The sequence below is a fragment of the Seriola dumerili genome, unplaced genomic scaffold, assembly GCF_002260705.1.
Source record: "Seriola dumerili isolate Sdu_G_001 unplaced genomic scaffold, Sdu_1.0 BDQW01000002.1, whole genome shotgun sequence".
NCBI classification, from domain to species: domain Eukaryota; kingdom Metazoa; phylum Chordata; class Actinopteri; order Carangiformes; family Carangidae; genus Seriola; species Seriola dumerili.
Window position 1 is genome coordinate 2,400,110 of NW_019174257.1, and position 18,707 is coordinate 2,418,816.

Sequence of the window (18,707 nt, forward strand, 5' to 3'; positions counted from 1 at the left end):
CTTATTAATATACTATCTTCACAAGGCAACAATGACATCCCTTTATATATTTTTTTGAAAATCATCATCATCAATCATCATTTCATCATTTGGCACTTAGTTTCGGTTTAAAAAGATATTGTGGGATCAGGCCTTTACATATTTCTGAAATGACACCTCCTTCATTAAAGCCTGTCAGGATATAGTTTTGTCAGTATTTTTACTGAATTTAGCTTGACCTCCCTGATCATTCTAATGCTCTGGGACACACAGTGCAAGCAGGTCAGAGAGGTACACAGGTGAGGTGAGGCAAGAAGATCAACTCATTGCTGCTTGTTCAAACTGACTGTTCATGGCAGGCCAAAACAACCTTCACTGTTGTTCTTCACGTTGCTCTAAAACATTTTCAGGTCAGGCACAAGTCCACATTAGTCTTTTTAAACAAGTATAAGTAATATTTTATTAAAACTAAATGATAAAAAATACATCTATGACCCATGAGGGCATTCTTTCTTTTACAATACTAAACTGTTTTTACAGGCGATAATGGATCTGAAGTTCTTAATAAAAACATAGAACATGTCAGATAGACCTTAAAAAGTCAAAAGTTCCGTCATCACAGAGGTATTTTATTTTTTATATTTTCATCCCTTAGATCCTTTTGATTTCTATTCTTCCCATCCTCCTGGCATCTTCCTGGAGGCCCTTGTTTTATTTTTATTTATTTATTTATTTATTCATTTATTTTACAGTATTCTCAAGTCTATGGTTCTCAATAAAAGAGAAATAAAAAAAAATGTTATCTCTAAAAGTGTTGCTCTAGCAGGTATGTGGCTTTTTCCCTATACACCTTAATCCCCCATAAAACATTTCTTTAAATCAAATTTAATTTCATCAGTCAAAAGACTGTGATGTAAACTTGTGTGTCGCCTGAACACGTTTTAGAACAACATATATTTGGGTGAGTAAACAGTGTGTATAGGTTTTTGAAAACAGTCTGACATATGGGGGGGGGGGGGGGTCACGCTGACCATCAAATCAGGCGAAGTCAGCTGATGTAGAAAACGAACGCACCCATTATTTCCATTTTGTGCCACAGCTGTTGCACCTTTATGATTTTGTTTACTGCATTTTGTTTACTTCGTTTCTCGTGTGTACGGATTGTCGACTGTATTAAGTTTGTCCCATGTCACACTCCGTACATGGAGCCATGACAGTAACGTGATTTGTTTCTTCACTCGGTCACCTCACTGGGCTCTATTACTTTCTCAAAAAATGTGCTGGTTTCTCCTGTTGTTGTCGTCGGTACTCATTGTGTGTGGGGCTAACGTGTGTCCGTGTGAGAGGCCGGAGCTCTGTCTGCAGGTCCATGAGGAGAGAGACTTTGAGGTATTTAACTTCAGCTTGTTGACCAGCAAACACAACTTGCTTCAACGTATTGAATGTCCACCCTCAGCACAAACTATCATGCAAATTGGAGACTGTGTCGCTGTAAACAGAGAGATAAATAAGCCTCGACAGCCGTCAACGCTGCTGCTAAATGACAGGTGTATTTCGACATTATGACAGAATGTAAGATTTAAAATGGGTATTAATAGTGATGGTGAGTGAGATAAAGCTTCACGAAGCACTGAACCAATCCAGCAAAGTCGTTTGAGAAAAGGCTCATTTCCTGATGTTTCATATCAACAGTACGACATCTACTGGCCAGAATATAAAATAACCAAATACTAACCTTTGAGTTTAAACCGTGATGTGTTTTTCCCCCAAGATTACTTTTATGCTAATTACTGTAAAAGCAGTCAACATATTTTTCTACACATTGAAGGTGTTAATATCAGTAGAGGTGAGCTCAATATCTGTGTTTTAACTGAAGTGGGAAAACTGAACAGTCAGTGTGAGCAAATAACATGTATAACAAAACATGATTTTGGAAAAAAACACAAATGAATTTTTATTAAGAAATAGCAACTCTTCAGCTGTGTTGGGACAGGAAGAAGGAGCTAAACCAGCACTGTAAACCCTGTTGTCGAACTTATCCACTGTAGTTTCTGTTGTAAATTTCAGTTTGAAGTTGCTGTTCCTCTTTATGGATGCAGTGTGTCTGTTCTTTTTATGGTGTTATTTTGATATTTGAGGCAGTTCCCCCTCTGGGAACAATTGGCCTCTTTTAGACTTCTGTGTTCTGTTACTCGTATATCAAAACTCTTTTTTAAAGACCCCGTTTGTAGCTGGTCATTTATAAGTGTTCACTTATAGCTGACACATACTTCTAATAATGCTCCTCACAGGGGGCAATTTGACTTGTCAAACACAGGTGCAACTAATTCTGTGTATAATGTATTATATTTTTTCAAATGGAAAGCAACACATTGATCACAGTTTGCTTTACAGGCCAAGGGTATGCTTGGGCTACCCCTAATATGAACAGTTTTAAGTTAACCTCTTTAACTGTTGAGGTATGTCATCATTGATATAAAAATATTTTTTCCCTGTCAGTTTGCAGCTACTACATTATTATTATAAATATATATGAATAGTGAAATTCATGGTAAGCTGCAACTACTCTGTAAGCACAAGAGCTGCAAATAGGAAAACACTGCAGTCACTGTCTGGGGGATTTGCCAGTAAATAAAACAAACAAGAAAATAATAGGACACTAATGGAGTATGAATAAAAGCAGTTATCCATACAGTTATGTGTCTGTGTGGCTTCTGTTTTCAGGTGTTTGTGTTTGATGTGGGTGGGAAGATATGGAAGTCCTACAACTGGAGCATGGTGACAACAGTGGCGACGTTTGGGAAATATGATGCTGAACTCATGTGTTACGCTCACTCCAAAGGAGCGCGAGTTGTCCTCAAAGGTAGGGTAACTTTCACTATGATAAGAATTGATGTGGTTGAGTAAAGTGTTTAGGTTTTGCAAAGATAAAGGGCTAAATGAGCTACCTACGTCAATATGACATATTGAAGAAAATTACTCAAGTCTTAAGTTTAAAGTTTGTTGTAGTGGTGTGAGTTCATTAGTATTCCAGTATATGTTGAGGTGCTGCTGTCAACAGTTCAGTGACCCATTGTCCATCTCTGTCTTTCCTTGTTGGTGCGAATAGGTGACGTTCACCTCTCTTACATTGTGGACCAAGATAACAGGACAGCGTGGATAATGGAGAAAGTCAACTTGGCCAAAAGTCAGTTCATGGATGGAATCAACATCGACATTGAACAAGCTGTGGAAAAGGGCTCGCCTGAGTACCATGCTTTGACAAACCTGGTCAAAGAGACCACTGAGACTTTCCACAGGGAGATCCCAGGATCCCAGGTGGGGGAGATGTTTTGACAATATCACTCTGAATAGGTACAGGCGAGACAATAGATGAATGAAGTGCTGTACAGCTTTGCTAACCTGCCTGGTCTGACATATGTATTTCAAAAGAATCCATCATGTCTTATCATATCTTTCATATTTATTTTATATATCTTTTCCTGATGTCTAGGTCTCATTCGATGTTGCCTGGTCACCAAAATGTATTGACAAGCGATGTTATGATTACGTCACCATCGCTGAATCCTGTGACCTGCTGTTTGTCATGTCCTATGATGAGCAGAGTCAGATCATGGGGGACTGTATTGCAATGGCAAATGCCCCTCTCTCTCAAACACTAAATGGTTTGTTGTTCAGTTATGTGGCAATGAATGAGAAAAAATCAGCTCGTTAGTGCAAAACTACTCATCACCACCATGTGAATTGCCTCTTATCTTTCTTTTAAGCTTATGACCAGTATTTGGATCTGAGGATCGATCCAAAGAAGCTAGTGATGGGAGTGCCATGGTATGGCTATGACTACCCATGCCTCAACCTTTCCCAGGTGAGATGTTGTTCATTTAAAATCTATACAACTTAAATGGCTTGCCAATAAACCTGGTGCACACATTCGTGTTCATTCCCATCAGCATCAGCTGTACTTTGTGTTTAATTAGCAAATGTTAGCATTTAAAGACACTGAACTAAAATGATGTTGAGATTATACCTGTTTAGGATCAGCATGTTAATTGTCAGTCAGTTTTGAGCATGATGGATGTGGTTAGCTTGCTGAAGGTAGCATTTAGCTCAAAGCACCACAGTACAGCCTCACAACACCCCAAGCATGGCTGTAGACTCTTAGTCTAGTTGTTCATGTCAACAAATAGCATGAAAAGAGCAAAACCAGCAATGAATTGATCTTCTAACAAGTGCTGCCTGTGTAGCTCAAACCTGATGCATTTTATTTGTGTTTGTACCATAGAGCTCCATTGTCATCCAAAACTATTACAAACACATCAGTGAGCCAGACCTTTGCAGATGATGACATGTTGCACCTTACTGCTGCTGTAACTTCTGAAGAGGGCACTTCCTGTGTTTTAATCTATGGTTCAAACTAGTCCCCAACCCATGTACTTTTTTATTACTGTTTATGTAATGTACGGAATTCCTGCAGTAGAAAGAGAAACGGACTAAAGCATTGTGTTGATACTTTTATAGGATTTGTTGACAGTAAAAAAAATGAAAACACCTGCCATATAGTTTAATGCATTACGTAAGGCACTATGAATTGCCTTTGATCTATGAAATACAGTATATTCCACAAATAAACTTGCCTGAAATAACTGACTATAATACAGTTCACAATAAAATTATATAGCTTTATAGAGTTTAAGGACTAAACTCTTTTAGCCTTTTCTCTTTTCACTGTGATTCATATAGGAAATTTACAGAATATCATAAGAATATTTTTTTCAATCCCAGAAAATGTTGTCGAAGACGAGGCATACTTCTCTTATTTCTTTATACTTACTTTATGGTCGCAGTATATCATAAGTTGTTCTAGCTGAAAGGTGAACACAGATATCCCTTAATGTTCTTTTTCCAATGACAGGAGGGAATATGCTCTATAGCCAAAGTTCCTTTCCGTGGAGCTCCCTGCAGTGATGCAGCTGGAAAACAGAAACCGTACAAGTGGATCATGAAGCAGGTCAACAGCTCGTTGTCTGGCAGGATGTGGGACAGCAGGCAGCAGGCTCCCTACTTCAATTACAAGGTGCATAATCTTTATTTTAAATTTCAAGGACTTCAAGTCCATCAGTCTGCATTTTGAAAGGTGGTAGGGTAGGATTTAGCAGGCAGAAAATCAATGCATTATTATTGCATTGTAAGAACTGAAGCATATTGTGTTTTTGGATCTCAACACAATAGGATCTAAAAGTTGTGAAATGTTTGTCTCTGCTGAACTGATTTTGACCATTACATCCATCTATCATGAATCCTTAAAATTTTTGCTAGTCCTTTGTAATTTGTGGGATTACTTAAAAAATACAACGTTTGGGTAGGATGTTTTATTATTAGCAAAGTGGGTGCCCAATTTAAGAATTATTTGTCTTTCTGCCAAGTTCGTGCTTCACCAACTTCACCTCTCCTTAGTCCTAATAAGTTAGGATTCAACAAATCAGGCAGACATTTCAGGCAAGGGCTGTTTATCTAGATGGTGGCATCCACCCGAGCTACCACAGTATCACTTCCCAAACAAAACAAATCGCCTCCTCGAAACAGCAATAAAAAACATTCCTGGCGAATGCCTTCTCGTTGAGTCTAAAAGCTTTCGCCTTCTCCACAAGGTGGTTCCATCATCAGTTCTCATTTTGTTGTTTCTGTAATTTTTTTTGTTCAGGACCAGCAAGGACAGATTCATCAGGTTTGGTATGATGACCCACAGAGTATTTGTCTCAAGGCGGACTCTGTGAAATCTAAAGGTTTAAGGGGCATTGGCATGTGGAATGGCAACATCTTGGACTACAGCGATGAAACGGTCGCCAGGCAGCAGACCGCAATGATGTGGAATGCTCTGTTAGGATGCTAGCTGGGATACACTTAACAGTGCTGCAGAAATTTACACCACCCCTGAGCTCACTCCTGTTTGTTGCTAAGTCAATATATCCCTTTGTAGCAGTAACGGGGTGTGACTTCCCTCTGAGTTCAGGGATGCATACTTGCACTTCAGAGTTTATTGTGGCTTTTATTGCTGTTGTTTTTTGAATGTAGTTACATCTCAGACATTCCTCTGTGCTAACTGAAATAACTGTGATTCTCTGAAAAAGAAAACCAATCTTTTCAATGTGTTTTACACACACACACACACACACACACACACACACACACACACACACACACACACACACACACACTAACACACACACACACACACACACAGTATTTTGACTGACCAATGTTGAGCTTGAGATTTGTGCACCTATATATTTTTCATAAATAAAAAATTTTCTGAGCAACATGTAAATTGTTGAAGTTACATAACCACTTAAACATTTTATTTTTAGCTTCCTTTAGCAACAAGCTCAGCTACAGCACCTGAGGAAAAAGAGAAGGAACGCCAAAAATATCAAAGTTGTGAACAAATCATACCACATAAAACGTAATATGACGTAATATTAAAATGTGGAAAAAGTAATTTCAAAAAATATAAAACGCAGGTTACAAAGTCAGAACCGATGTAGAAAGTACAACTGCATAAAATCAATGTTTTCTATCCCTCTCCTGAAACATATGCCACATAACAAAACCCATCTGTTCCAGCAGAGTTAGTCCTGTAAAAAATTAGATGGAGGTGTTTTGAACTTGTGGTCTGTCCCTTGTGGTATTTCCAAAGCCCAGAGAAGCCATGGGCACAGGATGAGACGACTGGCTTTTCTTCTGGGCCAGTTCAGCCTTCAGTGCCCTCAGCTCTGTGGCAGCCTGTTTCCTCAGCTACACAGCCATTCATTAAAAAAAAAAAAAGAATTTGTGAATGTACTTTATTAACAAGCAAAACTGACTCAATAGTTACTCTGTAGTGGTCAGGGAGTGATGACTAAATGTCCAAATGAAAAACAAACATTCATCAGCTATTTCTTTACTTGTTCAAGGTTATTGTCATATTTTTGATACAAGGAAAATCAGTCACCTTTATCTCTGTTACCAGCTTCATCTTGGCATGTTCTACCTTCCTCTTCAGGTTGTCAATCTCATGGATCTCTGTCATGATCTGAATGATGAGCTCATTCTGAAATATAAGATATTTCATTCAGTTTTTTGTGGTTTGGTCTCATTTTAAGTCAACAAGGTCTTTGATGTACATACAGCATTTGTATTTTATATACTCAGAATAAAAAGATACAGAAAGGTAAAAGATGCTTTGAAGAAGTTATGTAACCAAATATCATTCCCTACCTTTTAACTATTTGGCAAAACAGACAAACAAATACAAACAATCTTTATTGATATTTTCAGGCCAAAACTTCTTACAGCTTACATCCTATAGGCACATATAGTGTAAGTGGTCCATATTTTCCAGTATTTGGCAGTGTTATGGTACAGGTCAGTTTCTTCATACACGTTATTTTGTTGATGATTGCAGTCCAGTAGTTCTTTATTGGAGGGTTCCGCTGTAGCCATTTCCATGTGATGCTTTCTTGCAGCCGAGAGTATTTTAAACAGATTTTCATCCTGAGCCACAGTTCATCTTGGATTTTGCCCAGGTATAATTTGACAGAGGAGCAATCAATTGCTTTCCAATATGGAAAGATTATAGGGCAAACCCAGAATATATGAAAACAGCCAAAATCAAGGTTACATTTACCTTGACGGAAGATCTGCCTTGGCGTCTTGGCTTCCCTCTGTTATCTCTGGCCTGGAGCTGGTGCAAGAGTTTGTTGTAAAACGTCTCCATGTCTTGTCGTAAATTTCTCAGGTTGTCCTCCAGTGGAGCTGTGGCCTTCTTGGTTTCAAAATATTTCTTCTTCCAGCTGTCACGTGCTTTACGTTGAAGGGGAAGATAAGAGCAGCATAATTTAGTTACAAGTAGTTTAGTTATAATTTAGTTTTTTATTTAATCTTTTTCTCTTGAATATAATGGGGACTCATTTGAGGTCTTCCTACTATCCAACATGTGTCATCTAGCAGATGTGTAGTAGTATTTATTATCCCTTAATATTTGAAGGGCTCTATTTTGTTGCTCTCTTACAAACTGTTCCAAATATCACATTTACAGGATATAACAACAAAAAATCTTGTTTTTGTTGTTTTGCCTGTGAACATACAGTTTATTCACTGCAGACAATGTTTAAATCCTAACAGTATTTTTTGCCCACCTTGGTTCCTTCGGTGTCTGTTTAGGGCCAATAAATCTTTCCCCTTTCGTAGCAACTCTTGTCTAGTCCACTCCAGCTGCTTTCTCTCCTCCCTCACCAGCTTGATTTCTTCAATCAGTTCCTCTCCTAACAGGAACAAACCATGTCAGTTGTCTTAAAAGAAGAACGATCATTAATTCTTGGTATACAGTGACGACTTACTGGTTGTCTGAAAGACTGGAGAAGCAGCAGTTTTATGTGTGACCAAGGCCAAGTCTAGACCTTGAGGAGGAGAGGTACAACGAACAGGCCGAGACAGCACAGCTGGACTTTCTGTCACCTACACAGGGTCCCAACAGACAACCAATATAACAACATGAGTCTTTATCTGAAGACCGCACAGACTCCACTAAACCCACCTGCTGGCAGAGGAATGTGGACTAATCACTTTACCAAACGACTTGCAAGACACTGTTAACTTCCTGCTTGTTTTAAAAGCTTGTAAAAAAAAAAAAAAAAAACTTTCCAAACAACCTTTTTCAAAGTTTGATGTTCAAGAAGAAATGATGAAGAAAATATGCTGAGACATCCCATGTTAGTTTTAGATTGCTGGCACACATATTACCCCACTCGTTGGTTTACTCCTGACAGACTTCAGTCTATGTGCATCTTTTGGTTTCCCCAGCCTGCAAAGAGACACACTGTTAGAAGAACGAGCAGTAATAGCACTAGTACTCACCGCAGGGTACGAATATAGCACAGAGTGATGCTTTTGCTCACAGTACCTGCCTGTGATGGAGAAGCCTGAATCTCTGTCCTCCAGGGACTCTGCTACTCCTGAATCTCTAGCCGCTTTGTTTTCTCTGTGGTATTGTTTCTTCTTTCTGCAGGTTTTCTCTTTTTCTGGTAGCTCCTTCACCTGAGCTGAATCAGCTTCACGTTGGTGTAAAACTGTAGATACATAGAGCAAATAAAGCGCTCAGTAACATAATGAGAGATGTTGAATATTTATTTTTACAAGTGCTAAAAAAATGCATCATTAGGAAGCTGAGTGGCACTTTTTTTATTAACATTAAAACAAAAAAAAGGTTAAAAAAAAAAAAAACTTAACTAGAACGCTATATTGTGTCTGTGGTCCTATCTAAAACCCTCCTTCGCCTGAAACTAGCTTTTTAATGAAGATGTTGAATTGTTGTTTTGTAAAATAGGAATCGGACTGAATTATTTGCCATTTATTTTTCACATTTTCAATTTCTTTTGTAGCTATTAAGATTTGGCTGGGGGGCTTTAAAAGATAAGTAGGAGAGATTTTGGAACAAAATCTATTCTAAAACATGGTAAACATCAGCAGTGCCTTGTTTTAAGTTACAGAATGGCCATGTTTGTCAGGTAGACGGGGAGACAAATGTCCGAGCAGGAACTTGAGCAACTAAACTGGATAATACATCATTCCTTACCTCAGTGCAGAATGTATGTGTTGTACTTTTATTTTATTTTATTTTATTTGTACCTTTATTCAGTGAAACAGGTTCTGGTGCCCTGTGATTCTGAATCTTCCTTGGACAACGCTGCTGCTCTGCCCACTCAGGCTTGTTGGAGGAGAGAGCTTCCTCTTCATTTTCTCCATCTCCCTCTGAAGAGCTGTAGCTCTGCTGCTCATCTTCTTCCTCCTCCTCCTCCTCCTCCTCCTCCTCTTCCTCTTCTTCTTCTAGGCTGGGGGTGGGAGGTGGCTGATGGGAACACTGGGGGATAAGGGGGAATTTAACAGGCTCCTTTGTCACCGTTGGCAGGCTGCATGTCTTGGGAGGGTGGTAATAGGTCGGGTGGTCTGGGGAGCTGCTGCTGGTGTCTGGGGTGAGAGACTGGGAGCAAACACTGCTGTCGCTCTCCGCAGTGGACAGCAGGTAAAGCTCCGGCTGCGGGGCCTGCACCCACAGGTAACAACAAGACATTAGCAGAGTTCGAATGGCACATAATGAATATTCAAATCAAAAGCATATATAAGGAATCACTGAAATTCATGATATAAAATTTTCTGCTGAGAGCATAACAAACATAAGATTTAAAACTAATAGTTACACAAGACTCAACCTGCTGTGACTGGGAGCACAAGAGTGTATTAGGGTTTTCAGATATTTTGGTTATTTTAAAAACTATTTTTAATGATACCAAAAGGTAAAATCTCACTGAAAGTGTAGGAAAATGTAATATTTTATTTTTCAATTATGTACTATGCTAAAGAAAAAGGCACCAGTTCTAGGGGAACATGGATGAAACATGAATTCTACATACATACGGTGGCGCAAATGTTTTCACTTTCAGATCTCTCTCCTGTTTAATTTTAACCTGCAACAGGAAAGAATTAGGTTGGTGTCAGAATCATAGTAGTAAAAACTGTCTGCTCACTCACACTCTTTCTCTCACACTCTCTCTCTCTCTCTCTCTCTCACACACACTCACACACGTATTACACCCTTTAGTGTAGCAACCTGAATAGTGAACTTGTTAATCAAACTGTCTGCATAGTTGCTCTCTACTGTCTGTCTGGTGTAACACAACCAGCTATAGCAAAAGTCGCAAAACAGCCAGCTGCACTCACCAGTGCCAGACTGCGGCCCACACACTTCAGGAAGGAGAATTTGTTGATGCTCCTATCTGCACCAAGAAGAGTGCCCAGCTCGCTCCGCAGAGTTTTCAGAGTGGTATCAGGATAAACCCTAACAACACAGTGATGACAAGATTTTAAATTACTGAACTGTTACACATGTGTTCACAAGGTTATAATTGATATCTTTATCACTATTTTTACAGGAGGAAGGTGCATAACGTTAGTATGGGTTTCTGTAGGTTTTAGTGACCTGTTACGGTCTAAATTCTGTGAACAAATTACTGAGGGAAAAGCTGAATATTTGTTGGAACAAAGAAAAAACAGAAATATGTTTGTTTCAGTGTCATTGCTATAACATAGGCTATGTAAACTGACACAAATTGTACATATAGTGTACATTTTCAGTGTAGAGGTACAGTCTTTGCATATGTGCTGCTACAATACAATGCACTTATTTTATATTGTACATATAATTTTGCCCATCATAGTTTCATTTCTATCTCTAAATTGGATGCCATTAACAAAATGACACATTTCCAGCAGTTTCACCTGATGAAGCCTGCAGATATGAAGCTCTCTATGGCTTCAGCAGGGACTTTATTGAGTTTCACATTCCACTGGTCATCTGGTACATACAGCACATGGAGCTCCACAAACTAGACACATGAAACACAGCTTAAAACTTGACATCACATTTCTTTATGCATAGTGCGTGGAATCATGAGTTCGTGTTTATTTTTGAGTTTAGTCTAAATTTTGTTAAATAACAGTGAAGATTGAAAGTTCCTCAGCATACCTTGCAACTGGCCGGTCTTCTGTCCTTTGGGTATCTCGCAGACTCACAAGACAGCTCCATTATCGTAGCTGGTCAGCATAAGGAGAAGCTGAGAAATACTCTAAAAGAGGGAAGACTTCTGTTAAGTTTATTCGCAGGAAATCTTTTTTTTTCTTTTTTGTCTTGTGAAGGCGTTGACTGCTAAGTAACAACCTGTTGTAATCACACACAGTCAGCCGTCTAGTGGAGTTTCTTTTATGAGAGTGCCAGCAGTGGTTGCTCTGGTGCTGATGATGACAACTGCAGTAATGAGATGGAGCTTATCCCATGTGGGCACGAGAGCTGGCCCCAGCTGACATTTTCGGTTTCGGGTTCGTTACTGCGACATCTGCTGCCTGAGGTAATTCAGGAAACTTTTCCAAACGTACCACGAACTTTAATTTTTTCCGATGTTTCATGTTTTCCGAGACTTGTAGTGTGCGAATGCACTTTCACAACTAGAGGTCGCAATTCATATTGATCTGGTGCTGCTTTCAGGTACCGTGGGAGTTGTCGAAATTATTTTCTTCAACGGGAAATTGTAAAGGTGTTTTTTTTTAGGTACGAGGTTTAGAGCGACGAGAGCACTCAAACTGTACGTCGAAAATCTATGACAAAGCTAAATAAAGGATAAATTAACCAAAGCACAAGTTATGTGACCATGTGTCGTAAGTATGACTCCTGCATCCAATAATAATGAATTAAGCCATAAGCACAAATTATTTTACATTCATTATAGTTTAAATCAGGATTACGAGATGAGGTCTTCAAGTTTTTTGTGAATGCTATGCGCTTCCATTGCAATGTACAGGCTGACAAAAAGTCTGTCTGATTTAAAACATTTTCAGCTGCTTCGTAAAGATTATTTCTTTACGCTGCTCTGACTTTTTAGCACACATAATTAAGTTAATTTCCAAACATAAACATGGTTACTGTCATTAACACGCATGTATTATAATTTGTTTTTATTTCCAGTCAAAATAACAGGACACAGTCTAAAAATAAATGTAGAGTTACGAACATCCGTGAAGGTAGCAATGGCGGACACGCCTTCAAAGAAACCGGAAACTCTTTGTTGAGGAAGAAGTAGTTAGCAAGCTAGCTACCATCAAGGAATTCATTTTTAAAGTTTCATATTCGTCGTTATTTGGACGAAAGTCTCTCCAAATCTCAACAATGTCGGGATCATCCAACATCGTAGCGATGAAGAAAATCGTCCAACAGTTACGCCTTGAGGCCGGCATTAACAGAGTCAAGGTAACGGTTGAGATCGGTAGTTTTAGGGCGTGTAGTTTCACAGTCGCTTGTCACAGCGTTCTCTCGTTGTTTTAATACTGGTGGTGTTAATCAACGGGTCCGATATTCATTCAAGTTACAGCACTTATGGTGACTAAACCGTAGGCTAATTTATTGGGATTCGGTTGTTTTCCACAGGTGTCCCAGGCCGCCGCGGACCTGCAGCAGTTCTGCCTTCAGAACGCCCAGCAGGATCCTCTGCTGACCGGCATGTCGTCCAGCAACAACCCGTTCAGACCACAGAAAGTCTGCTCCTTCCTATAGCACCCACAGACCGACACTCTGCCTCGGTGAGTACCACACTCATAATCTGTGTTTTATCACTGTCAGAGGTGGAATACCCAGATCATTTACTTTAGTACAGGGACTAATACCACACTGTATATATACTTGTACTCTTGTATATGTGTGTGATCAAATCTCAAGTCTTATACATCAGTACCTGAAATCTCAGACCCAATCATTTGCCACAATGTATAATCAATATTATGTATTCAAAGTATTCAAAGCAAAAGAGGCGTTTTGATGGATACAAAACGCCTGTTGATTATGTTGGCAGGTGTTCCTATTATTTTGATAGGCTACAGGGCATAGGCATTGGACTGCAGCTAATTATGATTGTCATTAGGAATGAATCAGTTTACTATCTTATCAATTAAATGGATGATTATTTGGTTCTTAAAAAGTTTGAAAATAGAGATAAATGCCTGTCACATTTACCAAGAGGTGACAGTAGCACCCTCAAAAATCGCTTGTTTTGTCCAAACCTATATATGTGTTTAAATAATTGAAAGCAGCATATCTCCAGAAATGTCTGCAGAGCAAATAATTCTTCTCAAATGCTGAAACCAGTGGATTTTGCTTAAAAATTATCCTATCAATTGTTGCCAATTAAATTTCTCTCCATCAACTGGTCAAATAAATTACGTTACTGCAACCTCTGAAGTATCCTGCCAAAGCGCTGCACTGTTTTTAGTCTCTACGTGATTTTTCTCCTAAGTTAGTTCAAATTGAATGAGTTTTTCAACATTTTATTGATTGAATGGAAATATTTGACGTCTTGTGCATTGTTTTATAAATATCTTCTTGTAAATTAGCTTGATGTAAAATCTTTGAAACCTTTGTGATTTATGATTTTGAAATCTTGAGTTTCAACAATGCTTGGGTGCACAATGCTGAAAATGAAGGCACTAGAAGTCCAACTTTATAATGTTTTTGTATTACTAATTAAATTATATTTGTGCAGGTTTTGGACATTGTGGTGCCTTGTGGAACTGGGCTGCAGGATCCTGCATCATGGACTGGAATTGTCTCAGGAGTGTTAGGGAATTTCGGGACAAACAACTAACTTAAGTGTTTTTTTCTCCTTAATTTTGCCTTTGTAAAATCTCATAAGGAAACATTTCCAGGTGCTTAGGTGGCACGATAGATGTCTTAACCTACTGGCTTTAAAGTAACTTACTCTATCAACACACACACACACACACGTGCCTTTTGAATTGTACATTTTTTCATGACTGATTTTGAGAAAAAATAAATGGTATTTCCACATTTTGAACTTTTATTAAAATGAGTATACACACATTTAGAAATCTGTGAAATGCGTTCAGTGTGTCATCTGTAATTATTTTCACAGTCCTGTCACTGTTAATGTTGCATTTCATTCACTGTTCCTTATGTCATTTGCATAAACAAGGATGCAACAAGTGTATGTGACCAGGGCAGGCTCGCATGTGACATGTATAGAGAACGCACAGTCTGAATTTCTGATGTAATTCGGGCCACATTCATACAGTTTGTGTGGATTCATTTCATAGGAACCACACGTGCCAATACAATTTCCATATAAAAATGCAGGTTTTCAGGTAACTGGGGTTCAAATAGAGTGTCTGCATGTCTCTCCTCTGGTGTCTGCCAACTAACAGACAGGGTAGAAGTCATTGCCAGTTGGTCTTCAGAAGACTTTGCAGATGCAGCTGTTTTTCAGGAAGAGACTGAATCCACAGCGACGTGATCTTATAAAATCCAGTCGTCAGTGTTGAGCCTCTAATTGTGCTGAAAGGACAAGTGATAACTGTTGCTACTGGTCATCCACAAAGAATCTGCAACATCCACTGTAAAGTCCATTTGTGTAAGTCCACAAATAGCTGTAATATTTTAATAATCAAAGTCATCCTTTTTCTGACCACAAAGGAACGCTGTTATGTACTCAAAGCTGGAACTTCCGTCTGCAGGCATCCATCTCATGGCGCTGGAAACAGAAAAAAATATTTTTTTTTTCACTTTCTTTATTTTCTTGACAAGAAAAAAAACTGCAATAGATTTATTCTTCTTTTGTGTGTCAAATTTAAAAAGTACTTTAAACATGTTAGTCAAGTACATTGCCATCATTTACAAATGGCTACATAACAACTAGCAGCGAAGAGGTCAACATGTGTGCAATCTTAGACAAAGGCGAATACACCACAAGTGCCATGACAGTTTCACTTGGGTGCACAAACTGCCATATGTTGAAGAATAAAACTAAAGTGCTCTGACATTACAGTCCATTAGTTCAACCTTTATAGCTCTTCTGGCATCTAAAAAAAAAGGTTTTAAGTGCTGAAAGACTCACCTTCAGGACCCACTCATACTCTCCAAACCTTGAGTCGAAGGTGCTTTCTGTAGAGAGCGGAGTTTAAGGGTGAAGCGTGGTCCCAGCTCCTGAATGCCAACTTTCTTCTCATTCTTGAAGATGTACCTTTGAAAGATGCAAAGAAAGTTTATTAGACCTTCTACCTTTAAGACAAACCTTCTGAAAAGTTTTGCAAAAGGCAGGTTAGATTAGAAGGCATCATGTCCAGCTCCAAGTCAGACTTTGCACTTTAAATATTCACCTGTGGAATCTGAAAAAGATGAAGTCTCTCTGGTGTGGAAGGTGGGACCTGTCGACCCACAAACTGGGGGTCCTGCGGAAAGAGAGCAGCGAAGAGGCCGGCCGATGCTGTGGCCCAGACGTGTGGAGAAGTTGTTACAGGATCAACCTCTGGTGAGTGCTCTGTGGGACCCTTTACCCCGTCTCTGCAGAGAAAAAAGTAAAAAACGTTTTTTTTGCCTATTATTATTAGTGATAAAATGAAAACTGACATTGATGGTTGTGCTATTAAATTTAGTAATAGTCACACATTTTAAATACAGTACAGTAAGTGTACTGTATTGCCTATTTTTAACTTGATCAAACCAGAGTATGTAAGAGTGACACAAGTATGGATTTCTGTACTTGCCTTTATCTCCTTCCGTAGTCGAACACTGCTGACCTTGAAGTGTGCAGTCGCCGCCGTCAGGTAGGTGACAAAGAACCATACCATCTAAAATTACAGTTAAGGAACCTGCCCTTAGGAAAGTCAGAAAACTACAGCCCACGTCAGCAAAAGTACCAAAACAGGACTCAAAGTTTTCATCCAAATTACAAGAGTGTAATGAATACAAGAAAATATAAAGCAGTACAGGGCATTATGCATCATCCTCCTCTCTCTCTGTCACAGCTGCTTTTAAGGATACTGGGCACTTTGCGATCCTCGTGATGACAATGAGGTATGTGAAGTTCCTGGCGACGCATTGGGGAATGACCCTCTTCAGGGCCAAACCTCTTCTGTAATACACGTGGGCATTTGGGATTACTGTGGCCAGCTGCTCACAAAAACCTCACCGTCCTCTGTAAAACAGACATCAGCGTGTTGAGAGGACAGTGTTGAAAATAACAAATGAAGGACAATCCAGTACAATACATATCAGTACATTGCCCAGTAAAATTTCAATCAACACATGCTGACTGACAAAGCCACAGCATTTTATTTACTTGCTGCCATTATGCCAAGTTACAGACCTTAGACTTAATTGTTTTCTAATTCAAGAGACTCCCATATCAGGTTAAATTAGAGTGCGGCTGAAATAAAGAAGAGAGCCTAACAATCTAAGCCTTTACATTATTGCTCAAATTTAATTAACAGGCGCAAGAATGATCGCATACATGTATACATGTAATGTAAACACTAAATTTCGTGTGTACATCGTGGAGTATAATTTCACATAGTCAAAAGCAATTCCTCAAGTGCATGTTTACTGTTGGCTGACACAAAGATTACTTTGGTGAAATGATAAAAAAAAAAACAAAAAAAAAATTATACAGGCATGCAAATTGTCAAGTAGCAGCTACTCACCCCTCTGGGTCTGTCTGATGTTGTGATGAGCACTTTTGGGTTCGTGAGCCCATTGAAATAGGCAGAAAATTCATCAGTTGCCTCGTCGAATGCAACCTATAGATGACAAAAACACACAAAATTAACAGTAATTCATGACAAATATAACCTTAGAACATTTGAACAAACTCAGCCAAACCTGGGTCCATACCTCTTCATCTTCTGGGTCAACTGTTGTCTCGTCATACACCCTCTGGTTCTCTATTGTCTTTGGACCTCTTTTGGTGGTGCCTACATGATGGACAGAATTAATAAGGTAATAAACTCACCAAAATTAATGAGACTGGCTTGTTTAATAGTAAACTTCATCAATCTGGGAACCCAAGTGATAAAAATCTATTTTTGAATGACAATGGACACATTTGGTAGAAAGAGACAGAGAAAAGACTCACCTTGTCACCTAAAGCTTCCCTTTCTTTTTTTCTTCTCTCCTCAGCTGCATCTTTTTGCTGAAAAGAAAAGAAAAATTAAATTCCAGGTGAAGGCTCTAACATATTACTTGTAGTAGTGAAAGTTGATTAATGAATCAATCAATTCCTCTTTTGTCAGAAAATTATCTGGATAACCTGTGATGTAGATAGTAAAAATACCACCATTATCTGGTTACAGGTTTGCAAGTATTAGTACAGCTACTTAGTTCTACTTATATTTAAAATGAATGGTTTGGGTAATTAAGACAGCAGGTCAGACTACTTAAGCAAGTTTAAGACGGGTTATAATGTCCAGCTTGTGTTTAAAACATTTTAGCGATGTCAATTAAACTACCTATGATTTTTGTTTTTATTATTTATTAATCTTCACATAATTTTCTCAACTAATCCATGAGTTTTTTTTAATCTATAAAATGCCAAAATGTTGAGGGAAACTGCAGATCACAAGCTCCCAGAGCCAAAGATGACACCTTCAGATGTCTTCTTTTGTCCAACCATTGGTCCAAACCCTGAAGTTGGGTCAGTTTACAGTCATATACTACAGATAAAAGCAGCATATTTGCTGGAAAAATGAACGATGAATCCGATTATGACAGACCTTAGTACAAGTATGAGTAAGACAAATGATCAAATCTGTTGCCAATTATTTACTGTCTATTGATTGAGTGGTTAATAGGTGCAAAGGGAAATAATCAAGCTGCCATATAGTGAGGGGTTAACAGGGGCCAACAATAATTTTTGTCACAGGGGACCCCTGGGAGGTTAAGCCGGCCGTGGGTAAACATTAGAAACACTTAAGTGTCACACTGCAATATTCAACAGCCTCACAACGTTCAACCAGACCTGAATTTTCATAACCTTCATGAAGCTTTCGTACATGTTGTGTTAGACAACTCCCACCTAGTTTATGACTGTTTGCATAGTATAGTTACCTTTCTTTTCTCACTGCTTGAGTTTCATGAACATGAGGTGTCTTCGCTGCTTGTTCTTAATTTCGGACACACTGAAAGTGGGGGGGAAGGCAGCCGCTGCATCACTCTTCTCCATCTTTTCTCTCTTCTCCTCCGCTCCAGCGCCTTCTCATTCCCCTCCTCACGCCACATGCTCTTCTTGTTTGAATTCTTATTCTTCCTTTTCTTGCCTTTCTTGTCATCACTCACAGGGAACCTGCCGTGATATCCATTTGTT

At 38.9% G+C, this 18,707-nt stretch overlaps 4 protein-coding genes and 1 long non-coding RNA gene across 5 annotated transcripts in view; 2 read left to right on the plus strand and 3 right to left on the minus strand.

Annotated features, from left to right (window-relative positions):
- Positions 1-1,186: 1,186 nt before the first annotated feature.
- ctbs (chitobiase) lies at positions 1,187-6,277 on the plus strand. The gene is made up of 7 exons (XM_022738200.1): positions 1,187-1,368; positions 2,704-2,842; positions 3,089-3,297; positions 3,473-3,644; positions 3,747-3,844; positions 4,892-5,053; positions 5,681-6,277. The coding sequence occupies exons 1-7, from the start codon at positions 1,255-1,257 to the stop codon at positions 5,867-5,869; spliced, it is 1,083 nt and encodes a 360-aa protein (XP_022593921.1). The 5' UTR covers positions 1,187-1,254; the 3' UTR covers positions 5,870-6,277.
- A 326-nt stretch (positions 6,278-6,603) lies between these two features.
- Positions 6,604-11,630, minus strand: spata1 (spermatogenesis associated 1). The gene is made up of 12 exons (XM_022761399.1): positions 11,537-11,630; positions 11,290-11,396; positions 10,732-10,849; positions 10,425-10,478; positions 9,914-10,057; positions 8,918-9,009; positions 8,758-8,818; positions 8,355-8,472; positions 8,154-8,279; positions 7,643-7,818; positions 6,968-7,066; positions 6,604-6,771 (listed from the first exon to the last, which is right to left on the minus strand). The coding sequence occupies exons 1-12, from the start codon at positions 11,594-11,596 to the stop codon at positions 6,622-6,624; spliced, it is 1,305 nt and encodes a 434-aa protein (XP_022617120.1). The 5' UTR covers positions 11,597-11,630; the 3' UTR covers positions 6,604-6,621.
- A 975-nt stretch (positions 11,631-12,605) lies between these two features.
- Positions 12,606-14,363, plus strand: gng5 (G protein subunit gamma 5). The gene is made up of 3 exons (XM_022759269.1): positions 12,606-12,811; positions 12,989-13,140; positions 14,097-14,363. The coding sequence occupies exons 1-2, from the start codon at positions 12,731-12,733 to the stop codon at positions 13,112-13,114; spliced, it is 207 nt and encodes a 68-aa protein (XP_022614990.1). The 5' UTR covers positions 12,606-12,730; the 3' UTR covers positions 13,115-13,140; positions 14,097-14,363.
- A 67-nt stretch (positions 14,364-14,430) lies between these two features.
- The window catches only part of rpf1 (ribosome production factor 1 homolog), a 7,680-nt gene continuing 3,403 nt past the window's right edge, over positions 14,431-18,707 (minus strand). Inside the window, exon 9 of the mRNA XM_022759148.1 lies at positions 14,431-15,101. Within this exon, the coding sequence (XP_022614869.1) occupies positions 15,060-15,101 (42 nt within the window). The 3' untranslated portion in view covers positions 14,431-15,059. The remainder of the gene's footprint in view (positions 15,102-18,707) is intronic.
- LOC111232020 lies at positions 16,531-17,302 on the minus strand. The gene is made up of 3 exons (XR_002665528.1): positions 17,240-17,302; positions 17,050-17,145; positions 16,531-16,544 (listed from the first exon to the last, which is right to left on the minus strand). It is a non-coding gene; the product is annotated as an uncharacterized LOC111232020 (long non-coding RNA).